The 24,883-nt window shown below is 41.2% G+C and overlaps 1 protein-coding gene across 4 annotated transcripts in view; it reads right to left on the bottom strand.

The window, feature by feature from the left end:
- Positions 1-24,883, bottom strand: part of LOC132399738 (pleckstrin homology domain-containing family G member 4B-like) — a 223,190-nt gene that overhangs the window by 81,290 nt on the left and 117,017 nt on the right. For all 4 annotated transcript variants that reach the window (XR_009514053.1, XM_059980440.1, XM_059980439.1 and 1 more), the window contains exons 4-6: positions 11,543-11,623; positions 7,150-7,273; positions 955-1,048 (exon numbers count right to left, since the gene is read on the bottom strand). Coding sequence is in view for 3 of the 4 variants with exons in the window: in XM_059980440.1 (XP_059836423.1) it covers positions 955-1,048; positions 7,150-7,273; positions 11,543-11,623 (299 nt within the window). In the remaining variant the exon portion in view is untranslated. The remainder of the gene's footprint in view (positions 1-954; positions 1,049-7,149; positions 7,274-11,542; positions 11,624-24,883) is intronic.

The following is a 24,883-nucleotide window of genomic DNA, read 5'->3' on the forward strand; positions in this document are numbered from 1 at the left end:
GAGCCTCTTATATACACCTGCCAGCCGATAGGCATCAGGTGCGCCTCCTTAATCCAAGATGATGCTATTTAGGCTTAAGGGTGAAAGAAGGGACGGCTACAAGACCCGGAGTCCGGAGTCCGCGGACCGGATCAAGACCCAGACTGGACCATAACAGTTGTGGTATGTTGGTGTGACATTCAATGATGATAGAGGATAAAGAATTATATAAAATTAGTTAGAAGTTAAAGCATAAATATGGGATAAAATTTAGATAAATACACATGCACTATCATGTATTTACAATGTAAACAGCATTATAAAAAGTGTTTTGAAGTATTTCCAGTGCAGTGCAGCTGGAGTAATAGACAGATGGGGGCTAACTAGAATGGTTATTTTAATACTGTTAATGTGGTAATGTGGTTATTATTTGGTGATAACCATAACATAGAAATGTTCAAGCTGAATTGACAACAGAATCCATGATTGAGGAATCATTGATTTAGATCCCATTTTCAACTCAAAAACGTTCCTTATTGTTTAGGCTTGTTTACTGTTTAGAAGCCAAAGAAAAGGTAAGATGCTACTTGGGTAAAGAGCATGCGTCAATAAATGGATAAAGGGCGCAGTGCCATGATTACAGATACGTAAGGGCAGTAGGTAGATGTTAAGAACACAATCCTTTTCCTAGACAAAACTGAATTTATCAAGCAGGCTTATGAAGGGCTTTGAATTCCTTCAAGTAAGAGTGGGACTGCTTTCTGGTTGCTGTGTTGACTTCTTTGTACAAGAATTGGGAGCTCTGTAGCAGAAGTCAAAGTATATGCATAACAACAAGCAATGCATCATTTTTGGGTGGACGTGCTGAGCGGACCAGTGTGCCTTCCCACATGTGGAGACTTAGTACGTTTATCAGAATGAGGCACAAATCATTAAAAATATCAATATGGCGTAGGGATGTCTACTCATGCTCACCTGCATTAATCCAAAAGCCTTAAATAGCACAGGATGTGGTGGCCGTTTTCTGGCATCCACAACAATTGCCAGACCCAGATCTCCAACCTCCTTCCTGCAATGAAAAGAAGTTTAGAGTAAAGCTTCCTTTTAACTTAATGTGGGTGTCCATGAGATGGATAAGAACAAGGTACAAAATGCATGTATACACTTGTGGCTACTTTATTAGGTATACCTGTACACCTTGTTGTAAATGCAAATGTATAGTCAGTCAATCAGTTGGTAGAAATTCAATATATAAAAGCATGCAGACACAGTCAAGAGGTTCTGTTTTTGTTCAGACCAAACATCAGAATGGGGAAGAAACGTGATCTAAGTGACTATAACTGTGGGAATAATTGTTGGTGCCATCAGGGTAGTAAACACTGCTGATCTCCTGGGATTTTCACGCACAGCAGTCACTAGAGTTTACAGAGAATTGAGCGATAAACAAAAAAAAACCTTGTTAATTAGAGAGGACGGGGCAAAAATGCCTTGTTAATGAGTGAGGTCTGAGGAGAATGGCCAGACTGCTTCAATTGAAGCACCAGTAACTCAAATAACTTTGTGTTATAACAGTGGGGTACAGAAGAACATCTCTGAACACACAACACATTGAACCTTGAAGTATCGGGCTACAGCAGCAGAAGACCATGAGCATACACTCAGTGGCCACTTTATGAGGTACATTATGCCACTGAATATATACTAGCTTACATTTTAGTTAACTGTGGATGGCCAAAGGATGGAATTGCTTTATAAGAATAGGATACAAAATGTGAATAGACCATTGCTGCAAGTTGTCCTGCTCAAACTCTATAGCAGAGATTTTGAGCCCTTGCTTTTCAGTCACAGATCTGTGTGCAGAAACTGAGTGACTGCACTTAGACACAGCAAGCTATCTGCATCCAGAGACCTGGCAATCGATTTGTTCAATGAGGGTCAGGCTGGGTGAACAATTGGGGTGTCTGACTGGGAGATCAGAGCTGCAGGGGTGTCAGCTGGAGATGAGCAGATATTAAGCGGAGGATGGTGCTTGTGTGAGGACTATAAGATGGGGTCTCAAGGAATAGGCAGGAAAGCACCTGCTTGAGAAGCCCCAGATGAACCCAGTGAGCAGTGCAGACTCACAAAATCCTGTTTCAGTCACGTTAAATGCGCTGAAGCGATGTTCCTACAAGGCAGTCCTTATATGTTTGATCAAAGGTCCTATCCTTCACAGTATTAGGAGCAATTTTGGGCTCTTTATCTAAGAGAGGATGAGATGGCATTGGAGAGGGTCTAGAGGAAGTTGACGAGAATGACCCTGGGAATGAAAGGGTTAATGTATGAGGTGGCTCCAGGCCTGTAACTGCCGGAGTTTAGAAGAATGAAGGGGGATCTCTTTGAAACCTATTGAACATTGAAAGACCTAGATAGAGTGGAGATGGAGAAAATGTTCCCTATAATGGGGGAGTCTAGGAAGAGAGGGTACAGTCCAGGAATAAAAGTGCATCCCTTTAGAACAGAGAAGATGAGAAATTTCTTTGGGCAGACAGTAGTGAATTTGTGGAATCCATTGCCACAAATGCTTGTGGAAACCAAGTCATTGGTTTAAAGCAGAGGTTGATTGGGATAATAAATCAGCCATGTTACAATTTGATAGGCTGTTTGTCCTAATGCTGCTCCTACGTCTTGTGGTCTTATCAGCAGTGTCTAAGGAAACAGACCCCACTGTCTGCTAAAAACTGGTGGATCTGGCAATCTAGGCATCACCAAGTTTTCTTTCAATAGAGCATAGTACAGTACAGTACTGAACAGGCCCTTTGGACCACAGTGCTGTGCCAACCTTTTAACTTACTCCATGGCCATTCTATTTTTCCTCCTACTTAGCCCATAACCCTTCAGCTTACATCTGATATTTTAATAAAATTGAATCACCTAATACATAAAACATGGTGTCACTCAACCCTATAACTAAACAAAGGGTCTTTAAAAACATTTAGTCACTAGATGAAGAAAAGCTATTATTATCAAGGATTCTTAAATTCCATATAATTTTGTTGGGAATATAACAGGGGAAAATCCCTAAAAATTGTTTTTGAAATTGAATGCCCACTCAAGCAACTTACCCAAAAATAAAACCAAGGGTGACAATTTAGTGCAGTACTGATAGACAACTGTCAAGCATTGTGGCCATGTTACGTTGGCACCAGAAAGTGTGGCAACACTTGCGGTCTGCCCCCAGGACAGCGTTGGGTGTGCTGGTTGTTAATGCAAAAGACACAAGTCACTGTGTGTTTCAGCGTACATGCGATAAATAAATTGGAATCTGAATCAGTCTTCAAAGTGTCCCAATGTGGGGTTAAACCATCTGACCACACGGTGAATAGTTTTATAGAAGTTTGAAGAAGTTTTCCCCCTTGCCAGTTATTGTGGGGATTTTGCAATGGTCTGTTTGGCTGCTGTAAGTAATTGTATAATAATCATGACTATAATTGATAAATCAAGTGCTGTTAAAGGGCCTGAGTGAGCTGTATAAATGTAAGCCAGAGTTCTCCTCACAATGCAACATTACACATGATGTCTTTTTAAATGTCCAGTAGATGGCAACACTAAACCATTAAAAAATATCCATTCCTGTAAACAATGGAACAGCCACCAGATAAACACTGGATACTTCAAACATTTACACTCAGTGGGTACTTTATCAGATGCCTCCTACCTACCTACCTACTTACATATCAACCTATCTATCTCTCTTGCTAGGTACCTACTGTATCTAGTAAAGTGGCCAATAAGTGTATGCTCATGGTATTCTGCCTCTGTAGCCCATCCACTGCAAGGTTTGATGTGTTGTGTTTTGAGATAATCTTCTGCACACCACTGTGGTAACTCATGATTATTTGAGTTGCTGTCAGCTTCCTGTCATCTTGAACCAGCACAGCCATTCTATTCACAAACATGAGAAAATCTTCAGATGCCGAAAATCCAAAGCAACACACACAAAATGCTGGAGGAACTCAGCGGGCCAGGCAGCATCCATGGAAAAAAGTAAACAGTCAACATTTTGGTCCGAAAACCCCTTCCTTTCCAATCCTGATGAAGGGTCTCAGCCCAAAACGTCAATTGTTTACTCTTTTCCATAGATGCTGCCTGGCCTCCTGAGTTCCACCAGCATTTTGTGTGTGTAGTTATTCACCTCTGACCTCCCTCATTAACAAAACACTTTCGCCAACAGAACTGCTGCTCATTGGATGTTTTTTTTTGTTTTTTTCACCATTCTCTGCAAACTCTGGAGACTACTGTGTCTGAAAATCCCAGGAGATCAGCAGTTTCTGTGATACTTAAACATCCCTGTCCGGCACCAACAAATCACAATACAGTCAAAGTCACTTAGGTCACATATCTTCCCAATTCTGATGTTTGGTCTGAACAAGTGACCATGTCTTAATGTTTTTATGCATTGAGTTGCTGCCACGTGATTGGTTGATCAGATACTTACATTAGCGAGCAGGCGTACAGGTGTACCTAACAAAGTTAGCACTGAGTACATGCTCTTTATCACTAAAGCACTCTGCTTGTCACTTAATGAAGTAAACAAAAATATACTCGCTGCATGAAACAATTCCATTTTAAAATTGACACGCTCGAAAGAATTCATGCCCACCGCTTCTTAGAAAAAATTATTTAATGCACAAATATGCGAGGGGGGTTGGGAAGGGAGTTTAGGATTAAGTTATTTACAGAAAAAGCAGTGGTTGCACGGAACATTCAGTCTGTGATAGAAGGATGGTGATAGAGGCAGATACATTAGGGGCATTTAAGAAACTCTTGGATAGGCACGTGGATGATAGAAAATGGAGGGGTATGTGGATGGATAGGGTTAGATTGATTTTAGAGTAGACATAAGGTAGACATATAATTGTGATCCGAATGTCCTGTATTGTTCTGTAGTGTTCTGTGTTGTTAAACTGATTGACTTTCCCAACTTGGAGGAAGAAAGCTGCCATTCAGTTTATTGGGGGTCCCTGCCAGTCCCAGCAGACCAGCCCCAATTATCACACTTATTTCCCTGTATCCCTGTATTTTATTCTCTCACAGACATCTATCAACTCTGCTTTGATCCTTCTGCTGCTTTCTACACGAAGCAGCAAGTTACGGCTGCAGGTTAACTTACTAGCACGCCTTGGGACATAGCAGGTGAGGGAAGCCCTGATGGATAGGAGGAGAATGTACACTGTGAGTACTTAAAGTCAGGCTCAAACCCATGTCCCTGCAGAGGTGGACAGCAGCACTACCCGCTGCACCACTGTGCAAGAAACATAGAAACATAGAAAATAGGTGCAGGAGTAGGCCATTCGGCCCTTCAAGCCTGCACCGCCATTCAGTATGATCATGGCTGATCATCCAACTCAGAACCCTGTACCTGCTTTTTCTCCATACCCCCGATCCCTTTAGCCACAAGGGTCATATCTAACTTCTTCTTAAATATAGCCAATGAACCGGCCTCAACTGTGTTCTGTGGCAGAGAATTCCACAGATTCACCACTCTCAGTGTGAAGAAGTTTTTCCTCATCTCGGTCCTAAAAGGCTTCCCCTTTATCCTTAAACTGTGACCCCTTGTTCTGGACTTCCCCAACGTCGGAAACAATCTTCCTGCATCTAGCCTGTCCAATCCCTTTAGAATTTTATACGTTTCAATAAGATCCCCCCTCAATCTTCTAAATTCCAGTAAGTATAAGCCTAGTCGATCCAGTCTTTCTTCATATGAAAGTCCTGCCATCCCAGGGATCAATCTGGTAAACCTTCTCTGTACTCCCTCTATGACAAGAATGTCTTTCCTCAGATTAGGGGACCAAAACTGCACACAATATTCTAGGTGCGTTTTCACCAAGGCCTTGTACAACTGCAGTAGAACCTCCCTGTTCCTGTACTCAAATCCTTTTGCTATGAATGCCAACATACCATTTGCCTTTTTCACCGCCTGCTGTACCTGCATGCCCACCTTCAATGACTGGTGTACAATGATACCCAGGTCTCATTGCATCTCCCCTTTTTCTAATCGGCCACCGTTCAGATAATAATCTGTTTTCCTGTTCTTGCAACCAAAGTGGATAACCTCACATTTATCCACACTAAATTGCATCTGCCATGAATTTGCCCACTCACCTAACGTATCCAAGTCACCCTGCATCCTCTTAGCATCCTCCTCACAGCTAACACCGCCGCCCAGCTTCGTGTCATCCGCAAACTTGGAGATGCTGCATTTAATTCCCTCGTCTAAATCATTAATATATATTGTAAACAACTGGGGTCCCAGCACTGAGCCTTGCGGTATACCACTAGTCACTGCCTGCCATTCAGAAAAGGTCCCATTTACTCCCACTCTTTGCTTCTTGTCTGCCAAACAATTCTCTATCCACGTCAATACCATACCCCCAATACCGTGTGCTTTAAGTTTGCACACTAATCTCCTGTGTGGGATCTTGTTAAAAGCCTTTTGAAAATCTAAATATACCACATCCACTGGCTCTCCCCTATCCACTCTACTGGTTACATCTTCAAAAAATTCAATAAGATTCATCAGACATGATATAAGATTCGTCAGACAGACAAGACAATCTCACTTTTTTGACCCTCACACGTGCAGGGAAATTGCCAATTTCTAGGTCAATTTCACAAGTGAGACCAGGCATCAGCTTTGAGTTTTTCATCAGTGTCTCAACAAGATTTCAACTCCGTCTGATCCATTCTGTTTCCAGCATAGTCTTGACAGATCTGATTGGGGTAGTGTTTTGCTGGTTGGTCAGTACCTTGGCACTGTCATAACTAACTGTAGCTTCTACACTGTTAACTGCATCAATCAATCGAATGTTGATGCCACAGCCAAGAAAGCTTGCCAGTGCCCGTATTTCTTCAGGAGTCTAAAGAATATGTCAAGTCCAGGCCTTGGCCTGAAACATTCCACTGTACTCTTTGCACCTTATTGTCTACACTTCATTCTGCACTTTGTTATTTTTCCCGTGTTCCACCTGAATGCACTGTTGTAATGAATGTATCTGTACGATGTTATGTAAGACATGTTTTTCACATTGGCATGTCTTAGAATAACAAGCCAGAATACCAACTTAAAAGTGAAAATCAAAGGTTGAATGTCTTCCAGCAATGAAACAACATTAACAAGAAAGATCTCACCTGGGAATGTTGGAGAGGTACAGTAGGAGCCTGGCGAGGTCATTGCTGGTACATGACTGCCCATGCAAGAGGCTATTGTCAGTGCAGATTTGTAACACGGCTCTCCCTGCCTTATCCCTGTTTCCTAGAACAATTAGAAAAGAACATTCAGTTCTGCAGTCATACAGCTTGCTTATTAACTCATCCTGACTCTTGCTGAAAATCATAGATGTGTATCTGGCAATGCATGGATGACAAGGAACATACCAGTCAGAGTGAGAGGCATACTCCTCTTCTGCAGTGTGCACAGAGGAGGAAAACCCTTCAGGCAAAGTACACACCTTGCTGAATGAGCACCCTGACCACATTCATTGCATGGACACCCAGCTTCCTGGGTTTGCCCCTGAACAACCAAGCTTCCCGAACCAGTTAGCAAGGCTCTGCATGGTGCCCAGCCTGGTCTTGTAGAAGGGCCAGAGAAACAGGCACGAAAACACTAGACAGGGAGCAAGGCCAGGCTCACATCTTATAGTTTATGAAAACTGTCCAGCTTCCAGGATGCCTTCAACAACCACCTTTAAACAGAGTAATGTGAGATATATCTAGGTCTCTCTGTTCCAGAGTCCTCTCCAGTATTGTACCACTCATTTCATTGTTGCCTTTCTTCATCCGCCCTAGCAAATTTTACTACTCTGTTTTAAGTATCAACTGTTGTGTATCTGCTCGTTCTGCAACCCAGTTATACTTCAAATCAACAACTCTCCATTTCACTGCTCAATGCACCTCCAAGCTTCGAGTCACCCACTCTTCCCAGAGATTTGCCACACACACACACACAATCCCGTAAATCAAAATGGCAGTGGTTGCCATGGAAAATCTATGAGAATCTACTAACTGCCAGTCTAACCAAAAAGTCAACACGAATCCCTAATTTTTGTCCAATTCCTCATCCGTGCCACCAAAAACCCTTTCACTCAAATGCCTTCAACTTTTCCAACCTGCCTTCCATGGATACCGTTGTCAAACTTCTTTTAAAGGTCCGTGGAAAGGGACCCCCTGTTATTTCTCTGGTTAGTCAATCATGACTTTCCTTAGATATATTGGTACTATCTCTCCTTTATTGGATCAAACATCTCCAAGCAGCTATGAGTATTTACTCTCATCATCCTATTGATCTTGAATTGCGCAAAATAATCAGGTTAACCTTACATTTTTTACAGGACCATTACATTTGCTATTCTTCAGTGTTCTAACACAACCCTAACCCTATCTCTTTCAGCACCACATGTACACCCCCAACCCTACCCTTAACCATAATCCTAACATCCAAGGGCCCATACACCCAAACTAACCCTAACTGCACCCTGACAAATCCTGGCCAGACACCCCATAAACCAGCTGATTACTACAAGAAGGCGGAAGTTCCAATAAAGGCAAGTGTTGGACCTGGTTAATGAAGGCTTGGGGCAGATCAAAGTGGTAGGGTTATATGACATTGAATCTTGAGTGGCAATATCAGGAAACACAAGAGGGTTGATTTTCCCACCATCCACATAATCTCAACCCAACCAATGGAAGGTGACAAGTGGTAAAGGTAAAGGGCTGAAGAAAGGAGAAGTCAGAAGAAGTTGACTTGTTTTTTTTTTGGCATGAGTTTGACAGTTTTCAGGTCCTGTCCCACACGGCTACAGATCACTTCATTGTTTGAGGAGCTGTAAGTGGAGCTGAGTAGTGAGTAATCCCCAGATGCTCCTATGATGATGCCATGCTGCCTGCTGAAACTCGTGGCGATGAATGGGCTGAACACACCCTTCAGACGATCCCAGGGTGCTGAGACTGAAGTAAATAGCCATCCAAACCACAACCACCTCACCTGGTGCTGGGTATGACTCCATTGTGCTCTTTCCCTAGTCTTCAGTTCCTACACCACCTCCACACTGGCTTCAGTTTTGTTTGGGCCCTCAGGTGCATTGATGCCTGTCTCAGCTCACCCCTGGAGTTCTGTAATCTGACATTATGGTGTTAGGGCTGAAAAGTGGGGCTTGGCAAACTCCAACCTGAGCATCAGCAAGCAGATGGTGTAATGTGATCCCAATGGTTCAAAATGAAGGGAAATGGGGGTAGGAGGAATAGTACAGACCAATCTACTAACATCCCTTGTTGTCAAAACACTGGAATCAGACACTGAATATCTTAATAAGAGTCAACTGAATCAGCAAGGCTTTATGTAGGGATTGAAATTCTATCAAATCCATTTTTGGGGGGTGATATTGGTAAATCAGAGAGTAGTGGTTATCACTTATCTTGTCTTTTCAAATGACATATGATAAAATCCACAAAAAGTATGTCAGAATATAAGAACTCAGTGTACAGAAGATATCATATTAGCATGAATAGAACACTGGTTAAAGGAGAAAATGAATTGCTTTCAGGTTGGCAGGCTACTGGGATATTAGCCCTGAAGCCACAGTTGAAATTAATAACAATCATGAAAAGACAGAGTGTTGCAAATGATACAAACCTGTGTAAGAAGCTCAGCTATGGAGAGAATGCAAAGTGCCTTCCAGTTAATTGAGTAGGCAAGAAGGTGACTGACATATGGGAAATGTGGGAATGTTCATTTTAATAGAATAGAGTCATAGGACAATGCAGCATAGATACAGGCCCTTTGGCCCTACCAGTCCATGCTGACCTGGATTAGTAAATGATTAGCCAACCTTGGTCAGGCTTACTATAATTAGAATGCAGGAATTCCAGTTTTGTCATCCTTACCTAGCCTTTCATCTAATTCAACATACAGTCATAAAGCAATACTCTTTGGCCCATTCAGTTCATGCTGACCCAGCTAGTCCTAATTTCCTGTGTTTGACCCAGATCCTTCCAAGCCCAAATTCTCCATGTACCTATTCAATTGCGGCTTAAATGATACTATTGTACCTGCCTCAACAACTTCCTCTGGTAACTTGTTCTATGTACTCAGCACACTCTGTGTGAAAACTTTGCCCTTCAGATCATTTTTAAATCTTCCCCCTCACACTTCCTGATTTTAGACTTCCGTACCCTGAAGAAGAAACTGTTACCATCCATCTTATCTATGCCTCTCATAATTTGAAACATTTCTAGTCTTCTGGATTCCAAGGAATATTGACCTAGTCTAGCCAACTTCTCCCCATAACCTGGGCTAGCTAGACCTGGGAACATCCTCATAAATCATGAGGACTGAATAAATCAGACTGATATGCTCGAATATGTTGGTGTTTGGAAAGAGAATGTGCTGGAACTTCAGAAAACCATTGGTAGAGGTAAGATCCTTGGCCAGACAGCACCCTAGGTTCCTATTAGAGGAAAGAGAAGAAATTATTGTACCTTTGGGGATGACCTTTGCATCCTTCCTGGCTACAGGAATAATACCAAAAGATTGAAGGGTGGCAAGTATTATTATTTTGTTCAAGAAAGGTAATAGGGATAAACCTGGGAATTATAGACCAGTGAGTCTTACATCAGCAGTGGGCAAACTATTGGAGGGGATTCTTAGAGATAGCAATTAAGAGCATTTAGAAAAGCATAGTTTGATTAGAGTTAGTCAGAATATCTTTGAGAGGGGTAAGTCATGCCTCACGATCCAGATGGACTTTTTTGAGGAAGTGACTAAACAAGTTAATGAAGATAGAGCAGTGGATGTGGTGTATATGGATTTTAGTAAGTTGTTTGATAAGGTTCCCCTTGGTAGGCTCATTCATAAAGTCAAGAGGCATGGATCCAGGTAAAATGGGCTCTGTGGAGCTTTATAAAGCTCTGGTTAGATCACAGTTAGAGTATTGAGTTCAGTTCTGACTGCTTCATTATAGAAATAATTTGGAAGATTTACAGAGGGTGCACAGGAGATTGACCATGTTGCTACATGAATTAAAGAACATTGGCTATGAGAATAGGTTGAGCAAACTTGGGCTTTTCTCTTTAAAGCAAAGGAAAATGAGAGGTAACTTGACAGAGGCATACAAGAGGCATAGAAAGTAAAGACATCCAGAGACCTTTCCAGGGTGGAAATGGCAAAGACAAGGGGGGAATAATGTTAAGGTGATTGAAGGAAAACATAGGGGATGTCAGAGTTACAGTAAATATTTTTTTACAGAGAGTTGTGGGTGCATGGAATGTGGTGATAGAGGCAGATACATTAGGGACATTAAAGAGACTCTGAGATAGGCACATGGGTGGTAGAAACAATAGAGGACAACGTGGGAGGCAAGTTGGTTAAAAGGTCATCACAACATTGGGTCTAAGGGCCTGTATGTGCTGTACTATTCTATGCTATAAATCTGCACCTTTCACAGAAAACAATATCTCCAACTTATTCATTAGAAGATATCCTGTGTATGTCATTCTTTTTTAGCTTAATGCTAATAACTGAGATTACCTGGTAGACAAGCAACGCCCGAGTTCAGAAGATCACTGTTCAAGTCCACAGCTTGTGTAGGAAACCTCTTCTGGATCCGTTCTGATAAAGAAAGGTCATTGGTTAGTAGCTGATGAGGTTTCCTCAGCTTCTTCTCTCTGTGCCAGGGGAGCTTTTCACTGTGCACTGAAATTTGCCAGAGAAAATAAATGTGAAGTGGTTACTCCACCAGGATTGGATTCAACTGCAGTGGCAAACTAACTCTCTGAAGAACAATAATGTAGGAAAAAATGTTATCTTCCACAAGGTGTGCTGTCAATTTCATTAACTAAATATAGGATCAGAATCAAGTTTGTTATCACTGACATACATTGGAAACGTGTTGAGGGCGCAGCAGTGGAATGGGTGAGCAGTTTCAAACTCCTGGGTGGCAACATCTCAGAAGATCTATCCTGGACCCAACATACTGATGCAATTACAAGGAAACTATACCAATGGCTATATTTCATATGGAGTTTGATGAGATTTGGTATGTCACTAAGAGACTCCAGCAAATTTCTACAGATGTTCTGTGGTGAGCATTCTAACTGGCTACATGGGACTGGTATGCATGGGACACAGCACAAGACTGGAAAAAGATGTAGAGGGTTGTATTCAGCCAGTTTCATCTGGGCATTAGCTTCCCCACCACAGAAGACATCTTCAAAAGGTGATGCCTTGAAAAGGTGGCATCCATCATTAAGGACCCCTACACCCATGCCCTCTTCTCGTTAGTACCATCAAGGAGGAGGTACTGGAGTCTGAAGACACACTTTTAATATTTTAGGAACAGCTCCTTTGTCTCTATCATCAGATTTCTGAATGGTCAATAAGCCCATGAACACTTTCTCACTATTTTTGCTCTCTTTTTCATCCAAAATATATGTACACACAGTGGATTCCAGTCAACTGGGACACATTGGAAACAGTACATTATGGCCCAATTAAGCAGCTGTCCCAATTAGCTGAAGTTCAAAGTTTCAAGGAAGAAGTTAAGAAGACATAAGGAAGGAAAACTACTAATTAACTGAGTAACAAGTTTTGCATTCAAATGAAATACAAACTATATTAGAACACTATCAATACTGCTACAATTCTATAAAACGGCATATTGGTTCCTAATAGTTATCAATGTGTCTAGTGTGTGTTACCATGCTCTTTTGATTAACTGTAAATGAACAAGATCAATGCAGACACCTAGTGCAGATAATAGACTGCTTTCATACAATGTTTTTGATAATTGCATCTTCTGATTCTTCATTTTCAATCTTCAATCTGAATCTTCATTGTAACATTCAAAATGATTGTCAATTCCTTCAAATTATTTAGTTTCTAAAGTTGAAGTAGCGAAATTGCTTCATATTCACTCCCATGTTTCTAGCGTCTCCAAGCCTGAATGCTTGAAACCGCAGTGAGCAAAATAGTTCCGAACTGTTTTACCGTTTATTTCTCATCAACTAACAGTGACAAAAATGACTGATTTTGAACACAAACACATGCAACTGATGCCACTTAAAAATTATTTGCTGTAAGAATGGTGTAGTATCTAACAGCCAAGTAAGTGCTTGTGACTATTACTAATTAGGAACTATTTGGCAACAGTTCCTGTCCCAATTAAGTGACATATAAATATAGATATTTCTTATTGTAATTTATAGTTGTTTTTATTGCTGCTGCAAAACAACAAATTTCACAACGTATGTCAGTGATAACAAACCTGATTCTGATTGTTGCTTTGTGGCAGCAGTACAATGCAAGACATAAGAATTTCTATAAATTCCAATAATGTAGAAACTAATAGCTGAAAAGAACTATAGAAGGGTAGTGTTGTTGAGTTCATGGATTCTTCATAAATCTAATGGCAGAGAGGAAGAAGCTGCTCCTGCGTCACTGAGCGTGGGTCTTGAAGCTCCTGTGGCTCCTCCCCAGTGGTAGTGACAAAAAGAGGGCACGTCCCAAATGGTGAGATGGATGCTGATTTCTTGAATACACACTTAAAATTTCCTAAGGTTTATTTGCCCATTGCAGGTCTCCCTGCTTACTGAGACAGTTAAAACCACATGGTGTGGAAATTCATTAAACCCATTCAGACTGTTCCTACAGCGACAGTGAACATGTAGGGTCCAAAGGCAAGGGGCAGACTAGCTCATGTATGATGCTGCATGTTGGCAATAGGCATGTTAATGTCTTCATTAGGTGTATGGCACAGCTGTTTGGGGTAATAAATTCTAATATTCTTAGGCAGTATGTCTGAATTGTAGTGTTTTAGGGAGGAGAATAGTGTGGAATTACCACAATGGGATGAGAACTTTTCAGAATAATGAGTAACTACAGATTGGCAGGAGACTTCAATGCACAGGATCACAGGAGGCTGCAGACTCCACCAGCTCTATCACAGGCACAACCCTCCCTATCATCAAGGAAATCTTCATAAAGAAGCTGGCATTCATCATTAAGGACCCTCACTATCCAGGACATGCCCTCTTAATGGTACTGCCATCGGGGAGAAGGTACAGGAGCCTGAACACCCACACTCAATCTTTTAGGAACAGCTTCTTCCCTTCCACTATCAAATCTCTCAATGGTTCATGAACCCACGAACACTATCTCATTATTTATCTTCTGCACTATTTATTTATTTTTGTAACAACATATTTAAGCCTTCTGCTGCCACAAAATAACAAATTTTATGATGTATACAAGTGACAATAAACAATTTTAATTATGTAAATCTATAATGGAATAAGATGTAAGCTTTCAACAGCTTCAAATACGTGACCTGAAATCAGAGCTGAAAGAGATAAGGAAATTCACCAAGAAATTTGAATGGATCATGTCAGCTGGGTGGCACAAAGCAGAACACAATCTAAAAGAGAACATGAAGGAAGTGTGTTGATTAAAGCAAAAAGAAAACTCGGTAAATAAAAGGAAAGATGGGGCCAATTATTGTTCAAGCTTGAGATTTATACAGAGGCACTGAGCACAGCTGGAACATTTGCACATATTTTGTATTCTCAATTCTCTATTTTGTCAAATTCTCAATAGAAGGAAAGATAATAGAGATATAGGATGAAAGGACATGACAATGCAGAGACAGGCCAGAAAGTAAATATTTAGTTGAAACTGCAGATGTTGAAATCTGAAGCAACACACAATCAGCTGGAAGACTTCAGTGGGTTGAGCATCAGAGAAGAAAGAAGCTATTGCTGTTTTAGGCCAAGATCCACCCACAGGACACCAGAAAAGTTCAGCTGATGTGGACAGAACGTATTCAATGAGGTGGACCAGAAATTTTGGGGAACTTGCCATCACCTTCTAATCCTCCAATTCTTCACCTGCGGGAAGGTGCCAGATCACTGGAACCTGAAGAGAGATCCTCATTCACAGAGGTGGAAGGAAAACAATGGTAACTGCAGGCTGTTCTCTTCAACATTGTGGTGGGGAACTATTTAGAATTAATGGTCAAAGATAAAAGTGTTAGGCACTTGGAGGAGTTTCAGTTAACAGAGAAGGGCCAGGACAGATTTGTTAAAGGCAAATTATGTTTGGCTGACTCCCTGACTGATTTTGTTTGATGGTGTGTCAGAGAAGATTAATGGAAAGAATGCAGTTAATACCATCTGCATGAATTTTCAGAAGCTGTTAGGCAAGGTCCCACATTAAAGACTAGTTAATAAAACTAAGGCTTTGCGGAATAAAGCTGTCTATGCCAGCATGGAGAAGTTGCCCTAAGGTCACAAAGTATTCTACTAGAAGGTTGTTTCTTTCACATTGGAGGACGGAGACTGTGGGGCTTTCCAGAGCTCAGCACTGGGTCCATTACCTTGTGATGCAACCTTTGTATGGATTGGCAGAATAAAATTTCGAAACAGTCGCTGACGCAAGTGTTGTACACTCTGAAGAGATTATACACAGATTGTAAGTGGACCTGGATAGACAGGGTGGCAGGTAGAATATAACACAAATAAATACAATGTGGTATGTGTTAGCAGGAGGCATGATGGGAAATAATGGGGCAGATCATACTGATAGACAGCCGCTTGTTCTGTGGGAGAAAGGTGCCAGAATGCATGGTGTACACCATAATTATTTGGACTTGCCCACCTGGGCATTGTTGAAGAGAGGTATGGCACAAGCTGGGGGTCAAATGCATCAGGGGCGTGCTTCATTCCTAGAATCAATAGGTGTACAAGAGGAGGATAAGGTTATGAGAGACACAGATAAGAGTGGTGAGCCAGCACCTTTTTCCAAAAGTCATAATGGGACTAGTACCAGAGGGCATCTGTCTAAAGTGAGTGGATTAAAGTTTGGGAGGATGCTGTTTTTTTTTACAGAGATTGATGGATGCCTGGAATGCATTGTCAGGGATGGTGGTAGAGGCTGATACAACAGGGACGTTTAAGAGGCTCTTATTAGGCACACAAATGTAGGAAAATGGAGGGTTATGGGCTGTGTAGGAGGGAGAGGTAGAATTATATAGGCCAGCATAACATCATGCACTGAATTTCAAAGTTCAAAGCAAATTTATTATTAAATTAAATTATGACTATGTTACCATATACCACTTTAGAGATTCATTTTCTTGCAGGCATTTACAGGGAAATAAAGAAATGCAACAGTATTTATGAAAAGCTATAAATAGCAAAGACTGACAAACATCCAATCGTCAAAACATCCAAATATCAAAAGAAGGCAAATCAAGCAAATAGTAAATGAATAAATAATACTGAGGGCATGTGTTATAGAGTCCTTTCAAAGCAAGTTATAGGTTTTGGGATCAATTCAGCATTGAGGTGAGTGAAGTTGTCCATGCTGGTTCACAAAGCTGAAGCTGAAACTGGTGCTGTGTCAGACCTAAGACCCCATACCTCCTGCTCAGTGGTGGTAGTAAAAAAGGAGCATGGCCTTGATAGTGGGGGTCCTTGATGATGAATACTGCTTTCTTGTGCCAGCACTCCGTGTAAATGTGCTCATGGAATAGAAATGTTGAGTCTTTTCTTTTATGAATTGTTAAGAGGAGTTGTGGTTCCTTCTATATATTAGCTCAATATTATTCTATATATGATTTTGACAGTGTATATTCCTTTCTTTGTACTTTTATTGTAATATGTATTTGATATAACTTCTCTGATTTGAATCTATCCTTATATATTTTTTTCAATCAATAAAAAAATATTGAAAATGAAATGTGCTCATGGGGAGGACTTTGCCTGTGTTGGGCTGGGCTTGCACTATGCTCGGCTTTACTACAGTGTGCTCATTGTTCTACTAATTGCGAGTCCAGGGGCATTCCACAACATCTTGAGTGAACATCACTTCACATCCAGCCACATAGCTTTTTAACATCTGATCTGGCACATCCAACGTAACCTCAATCATTTCAATGGAGTGCGGTCTTACAGAGACAAATAAGCGAGGGTAAGTGGTGAGGTCACTTTACATCACTTTAAATAACACTAACATTTTAGTGAATTTAGATAGGTGGAGACAAAATGACACACTCTGAAGGGAATGCACCCAAGATCTTCTATCTATTGGGTGCGTCTTTGGGAAAATCACGTCAAGTAAGTGGTAAAAGAGATGAGATCCTGGGCATCAAAAATAGAAGTGTAGAAATAGAAAGAGATTATGTCTTTTTATATATAAAACACAGGCTTGGCCTCAACTGGAATATTGCTTTCAATTCTGGCTATCACACAAGGAAGAAATGATTGCAGAAAAGATTTATTGATTTAGTTCCAGGGAGATTCAGTCTTCTACGAGAGGAAGTTGAAGGTTTTTTCTTTGAAGCAAAGAAAACTGAGAAGAAATTTGAATGAAGTGTGAAAGATCGAGACCACTTAAGGTAAAGAGACGGGTGTTCCTCCCATAGGTGGATAGTTCAAGGATCAAGTAACAAAGATTCGAAGTGTTCATGGGAACAGTAAAAGGTAATATTTTTACAAGAATCTGGTTAGGGTCCTAAGGCTCCTGTAAATGGCTGTTTGGGGTTTTCAAAGAGGAATGGGACAGACTGATGAGGAAAAAATTATAATTTGAAGAGGTTCAAGGACAAAGCAGGGAGCAGGAATAAAATAAAATGCTTTACAAGGAGCTGACATAGATTTGGTGTTCTGAATGGTTTTCTTCTATGCTGCAATAGTTATGTGATTCATAATTCTAAATAGGAGCAGGAGCAGGCCATTCAGCCCTGCAAATTTGCTCTTCCATTCAATAAGATGTAATGGCCAATTCAATCTTTGGCTGTGAACCCAAATGCCTTTATCACTGACTACCCCAAAGAATTGGAACTGGAGCTGGAATTGGTTTATTATTGCCACATATACTTATTTGGCATTTGTTTCATGCTGATCAGACCATTACACAGTGCATTGAGCTCATACAAGGGAAAACAAGAGCAGAATGCAGAATACAGTGCAACGGCTACAGAGAAAGGGCAGTGCAGTAGATCACAATTGTGATCACATTGTGAAAGATCACAATGAACTTTCAGACTTTTGTATCTTCCACAAAATGGGTAGGAGAATAGAGAATTTCTGGGGTGATATGGAAGAGAAAATTCCAAATTATTTGCAACCTTCAAAGAGCAGAAATTCTTATTATTCCTAACTAGTGGAGGGGGCAAATCATTCCTTCAGACCACATGCTTTCAATTCTCGACTTCCCTAACCTGTTAAGCCCCATCAAAATCTTACATGTTTCCAAGAGATCATCTTATTCTTCTAAATTTGAGAAAATACCTTGTCAGCCATTCTAGTTAAGGCCTTCTCATCTCAGGAATTACTTTAAACTTAGCCAATAATTCCTGAGGAAAAGGACAGGAGTATGAGTAGGTGAGAGCAACGGGAAAACTGGCAGCAGCAGTGAAGAGACCTCTGAGTTCCATATGAAAGTAGGAAGCAGCATCTGCACTATGTAATGGAAAAATAGGGGAAAGGCCATCGAACACAGAACACAGAACATAGAAAATCTGCAGCACATTACAGGCCCTTCGGCCCATAACGTTATGCTGACCATGTAACTTACTCCAGAAACTGCCCAGAATTTCCCTCCGGCATAGCCCTCTAAATTTGTAAGCTCCATGTACCTAAGAGTCTCTTAAAAGAGCGCATTGTATCTGCCTCTACCACCTTTGCTGCAGTGCAATCCACACACCCACCACTCTGTATGTGAAAAACTTACCTGATATCCCCTTGTGCTTACTTCTAAGCACCTGAAAATTGTGCCCCCTCATGTTAGCCATTCCAGCCTTGGGAAAAAAGCCTCTGGCTATCACACGATCAATTCCTCGCATCATCCTATACACCTCCAATGAGAAAAGGCCAAGTTCACTCAACCTATTCTCATAAGTTGCGCTCTCTAAACCAGGCAACATCCTTGTAAATTTCTTCTGCACTCTCTCTATAGGATCCACATCCTTCCTGTAACGAGCTGACCAGAACTAAACACAGCAATCCAAATGGGGTTTCATTAAGGTCTTATATGGTTATTACACTACCTCATGGCTCTTGAACTCTTGAACTCAATCCCACGATTGATGAAGGCCAACAACCATACACATTCTTAACACTGTCAAACTGCACAGCAGCTTTGAGTGTCCTATAGATATGGACCCCATGAATTCTCTGATCCTCCACACTGCCAGGAGTCTAACTGTTAATAATATATCCTGCCTTCAAACTTTACCTACCAAAATGAACCATTTCACATTTATCTGGGTTGAACTCCATCTGCCACTCCTCAGCCCAGTTCTGCATCCTATCGATGTCCCACTGTAACCTCTGACAACCCTCCAGACTATCCACAACACCCCCAACTTTTGTATCATCAGCAAACTTATTAGCCCATCCTTCTACTTCCTCATCCAGGTCACTTATAAAGATCACAAAGAGGAGGAGTCCCAGAACAAATCCCTGTTGAATACTAGTCACCATCCTCCATGCAAAATATGAACCATGTGCTCAATCACCCTTACTTTACACTCAGTGCCTGCTTTATGAGGTACCTCCTGTACCTAATTGATTCCTTAAGGATACCACAACCGTAGAGTAATGGGGATAAGCTCCCACTACTACTAAATGCTTTCAATGGCGTGTTTCTCAAATAAATTCTGACAACCATGTCCAACTCTTGGTCTTCACATGTAGCTTAGCTACTAAGCCCAGTGGAACCATTTCTACTGACAGGAGAAGAGGTAATGCAAATTACTAGCATCTTAAAGCCAGTCATGTTGGGCAAATAGGGTTCATCAACTGTGGTTGGCAGCTCATCTAGGAGAAGGAAACCCCAGGAAAGATACAGATCTGGAGTCCCTGAGGCAGTCCTACCTTGAGTTCAATGTTGACTGGTAACTCCTGCGGTGCTGCTAGTGTCACTGAATCAATCTCTGCCGTTCTTTTGAACTCAGCAGCTGTGTGGAGGCGGGAAAGGGGGAGATCCTGATGCATGGGCAACAGCTTGCTCTCCCTATCATATTGACAGCTAGGATGCAACTTCCATGGTTGATCCAGACCACTGGAGGGCCTCATATTTCCTAAAAATGTGGACACTCACTGGATGCTTTCAGTTTCTCATGCCATTCACTGTAAACTCTAGAGACTGTTTGGCATGAAAATCCCAGAGATAAGCAATTTCTGAGATGCACAAAGCACCCCATCCAGCATCAACAATTATTTCATACACAAAGTCACTTACTTTACACTTGTCCCCTAATCTGATGTTTGGTGTAAACAACTGAACCTCTTGACCATGTCAGATGCTTTTATGCATTGATTAGCTATTTGTGTGAATGAGCAAGTGTACCTAATAAAATGGCCACTACGCGTAGTTCTCCATTCTGTCCCCACCCTGACCTTTCTGTCTGTGGACCAAAGCATTGCCTAAGCTTCAGGAAGGACATTCTGCTCTTTCAACATTTAGCATTGCAGCCGTTAGGAATTCAATCATTTCAGATATCCATCCTTTCCAGTTAATGTTTAAACCAGTCACTTTTGAAGAAAAGCTCATCAGCCTGTATCATTACCTCAGCTATTTTTCTCTCCACAGCTGCTTCTTGACCTTTCCATTTCCATCGGCCACTGTACGTTGTATTCCATAGTCCTCTGTTCTCAGTCATCTTCCATTCGCACTCATTCCAGGCAGATCAATTGTAATTAACAAGTTATTGTTACCTCTTCTCTCTGCCAGCACCAAGACCACTTATGCCATCAGTCCATCCAGGTCCTCATCCTGTCAAATGTAACCTTTGCTGCTTCCTCACCTCACCCATGCCCCACCCTCTTGGCAAGTTTATTTTCAATATGGAGAGCTTGTCTGATGAGGAGAGGTTGAGCAAGCTAAGGCCTTTCCTTTTAGAGCGACGGATATTGAGAGTTGACTTGACGGAGGTGTACGAGATTATGAGAGACATTATAGAATACACAGCCCACACCCATTTCCCAGGGCAGCAATGGCCAACACCAGAGAACATCCTTTTTGGTGATTAGAGGAAAATGCACAGTAAGAGAGATGTTTAAGGGTATGTAAGGGGAGGTTTTTTGCACAAAATATCATGGGTGCCAACAATGCACTGCCAGGGTGGATCATGGAAGCATTTACATCAGGGATATTTAAGAAACTCTTGCATAAGAATATAGATGATACAAAAATGAGGGTTTAGGGGCTGTGATGGAGGGAGGGGTTAGACTGATTATGGAGTAAATTTATCTAATTCAGCACAACATCATGGATCAAAAGGCCTGTACTGTTCCATACTATTTAAAATTCTATGTTCTGTGTTCTAGTTCTGATACAACATACACTTAGTGAATGCATTATTAGGTACTGTGAGGTCCTCCATTGGTCAGGATTGACTATGGATGTTGCATCCTTTTCTCCCACCAACAAGGTGAGTGTTCCCAGCATTTCCTACTTTTTCTCCTAGTATAAATTAAGTAACTTAATCAAAACTCTCACTAACCAATAACCTAGTCGTACCCTTTTCAGTCAAGGGGTTGTGAGGTAGGAACTTTAATCTCTGCACGTACTTCTGCATATTAAAGTGAGGAAGCTCCCCAGATGTCACTGCATACAAAACTGATCCTCACAGGAATGGTAAGGCTAACATATGAATGATGATATCAAGCTATATCACAGACACAAATGAATACCACAGATTTATGGGCACATGAATATTCAGTATTCTGTGCTGGAGTGAAACCCATTAATCATTTGGAATTACTGCTTATATGACTCTAAACTTTTAGCACCTCAGTAAGTATGTGATTCGATCCTGATTCATTTTGTACAGAAACACATGAAATTCATAGATTTTGACAACAGGAGGAAAATATGTGCATTAATTTATCACAAAAGATTCTTTTAAGAGCAAGAAGAGGATTTTCCCCAGTTTATTCTTCAGGGTAGGAGAGTCCAAAACTAGGGGACATAGGTTTAGGGTGAGAGCGGAAAGATTTAAAAGAGACCTGAGGGACAACATTTTCCACGCAGAGGATAGTGAGTCCATGGAACAAGCTGCCAGAGGAAGTGGTTGAGACAGGTGCCCCTTGTATCATTTAAGAAGCACTTGGATAGGGATAGGGAGGGATAATGGATGAAAACAGGATATTGGGACTAGCTGAATGGGCACCATGGTCAGCATCGACTGGTTGGGCCGAAGGGCCTGTATTCATGCTTTATGTCTCTATGCGTACAAACTGTGACGTGATCAATTACTCCACCCACTGAGAATATGCAAACATACACGGATATCAGACCTTCAGGCATGCTTGGGAATAAAAGCATTGCAAAACTACAACTGCTAGAACATAGGATTGGTGAGTGGGAAAAATTATTAGCTATGTTTTCAAACTTTAATAAAGAGCTGCAGTTTGCTCTCACCGCATGTGTTTGTTGACTCAATGGCAATAAATAAATCTGAAGAGAATAATATAAGTTATTCTTCAAGGTATTATAGATCCATTCTCCTGCGCAAGGAGACCATTTGACCCATTGAATCCCTGCCAGCTCTGTGTAAAGCCAATCCAGCTGGTCAGACAATCCATCCTCCTCCCACTGCGGTGTGTCCCTTCCAATTCCTCAAAGAGTCTCCTTTTGAATTGATGTCCACTAACTCCCTGATGGAACCCTGAGCATTTGTAGCACAGTAAAGATTTTCCTCATTTCACTTTCAGTTCTTTTACTCGTCATCTTCATTCTGTGTCATTTGTTTCTCTGTAAAAGTGCTCCTTTTGGTATCTCCTACTGGCTGTCAGTCTATAGACCACTTCCAGCCATGTAACATTGTCTCTACAGTTTCTGAACTTCAGCAAAACAGATTTGCCCCTTGACCTTACGATTACATCTTCTATCTCTCGCACTGTGTTATATTCTGAAACAGATGCTCTATTTGGAGTCAGATCATGCGGAAAGATTACTCAGTAAACACAGCAAAAGATCCAAAGAAATGCTCAAAGCCTCCTCGATGAAATCCTCCTTAGATTCCACCACTCAGCAGTGCTGGGGCTCAGTTTATAATGGTCGATTAACCTAAAAACCTACCCCCCTTTGGGATGTGGGACAAAACCAGAACAACCAAGAGAAACCCATGGGAGATTGTCCAACCTCCACACAGGTACTACCAGAGGTCAGGGTTGAAACCAGGTTACTGGAGATGTGAGGCAGTACTTTAGTAGCAGTATCACTGTGTGTCCTATGCTTATTATTAACTTACTACCCAGACTGAACTATCCCTACAAATTTGTGTGTGTTTGCCTTAGCTTCACATTTCATGTTATGTTAAATTAGTTATTAAACAATTATTAATCAACTGCATTTTAAATACCAGGCAGTACCTCTCCCCTCTATACCAAATCCCTCTTCTCTGTACTTGATAGAAGCTATCAAGGGTGCCATGGTGGCATAGTGCTTAGTGCAACACTTCATAGAATTGGCTATAAGATTACTGCAATGTGGCCTGGTATGGGAACACCAATGCCTTTAAGCACAAAATCCTTCAAAAGGTAGTGAATTCGGCCAAGTACATCATGGGAAAGCCCTCCCAACCATTGAACACATCTACATGAAACGTTGCTGTAGAAAAGCAACATCCATCATCAAAGATCCTCACCACCCAGGCCATGGTCTTTTCTCACTGCTGCCATCAGGTAGAATGCACAAGTGCCTCAGGGCTCGCACCACCAGGTTCAAGAACAACTACTACCCCTCAACCATCAGGCCTTGAACAGAAGGGGATTCTATTTCTAATGTTCCCAACAACCGATTGTCTCACTTTAACAACACTTTATCTTGTTATTTCATGCTCTCGTTATTCATGTTTGCATTTGCACAAGTTTTTTGTTCATTGATCCTACTTACAGTTACTGTTCTATAGATTTGTTGAGTGTGCCAAGGGAAAAAATATTTCAGGGTTGTTTGTGGTGATGTGTATGTACTCTGATAATAATTTCTGTTGCTTTTTACTTTTTTTTACTTTTTTAAACTTTTTTTAAAGGTATTTGTATGTTCTCCCTGCAACTGCTTGAGTTTCCTCTGAATGGTCTGGTTTCCTCACACATCCCAAGTATTTAAGGTTAGTGAGTTGTGGGCGTGCTGTGTTGGCACTGGAAGCGTGGCGACACTTGCAGACTCTCGCTGATCTGATTTGATGCAAAAGACGTACTTCACTGTATAGTTCAATGTAAATGTGACAAATAAAACTAATCTCTCCATGAGAATTGCCGATAAACTTAACTGATCTTTACACTCATCTTTACAGTGATTTCATCAAGATACATATAATCATGAACAGTCTTTTTCTTCAGAGTTGAGAAGCCAAAAATTAAAGGAAACTGTAAACTCAAGGACATCGTTTTAAGATTAGAGTTTAAAGGTTTCATGAGAACCTGATCAGCATTTTTTTACAGAGCTGATGTGAGATATAGGGACACATCTGCCAGAGGAAGTGGTTTTGTAGGTACCTTAGAAAGCATTAAGAAATATGTGAACAGGTAAATGTCCAACATGAGTTTAGGGGGATCTGGGCCAAATGCTGGGACATGGGATTAGCTTGAGTAAACACTAAGTGGCCAGTTTATTAGGTACCCTGTATACTTAAAGAAGAGGCCACTGAGTGGCGTAGCCCATTCACTTCAAAGTTTGATGTGTTGTGCATTCAGAGATGTTCTCTTGCAAGCCACTGTTGTAATGTGTGGTCATTTGAGTTACTGTCACCTTCCTGTCACCTTGAACCAGTTTGTACACTCTCTTCTGATCTCATTCAATAAAAAGACTTTTTCCCACAGAACTGCCGCTCACTGGATGTTTTCTGATTTTCGCACCATTCCC

This window comes from Hypanus sabinus, chromosome 9 (assembly GCF_030144855.1).
Source record: "Hypanus sabinus isolate sHypSab1 chromosome 9, sHypSab1.hap1, whole genome shotgun sequence".
Taxonomy (NCBI): Eukaryota; Metazoa; Chordata; class Chondrichthyes; order Myliobatiformes; family Dasyatidae; genus Hypanus; species Hypanus sabinus.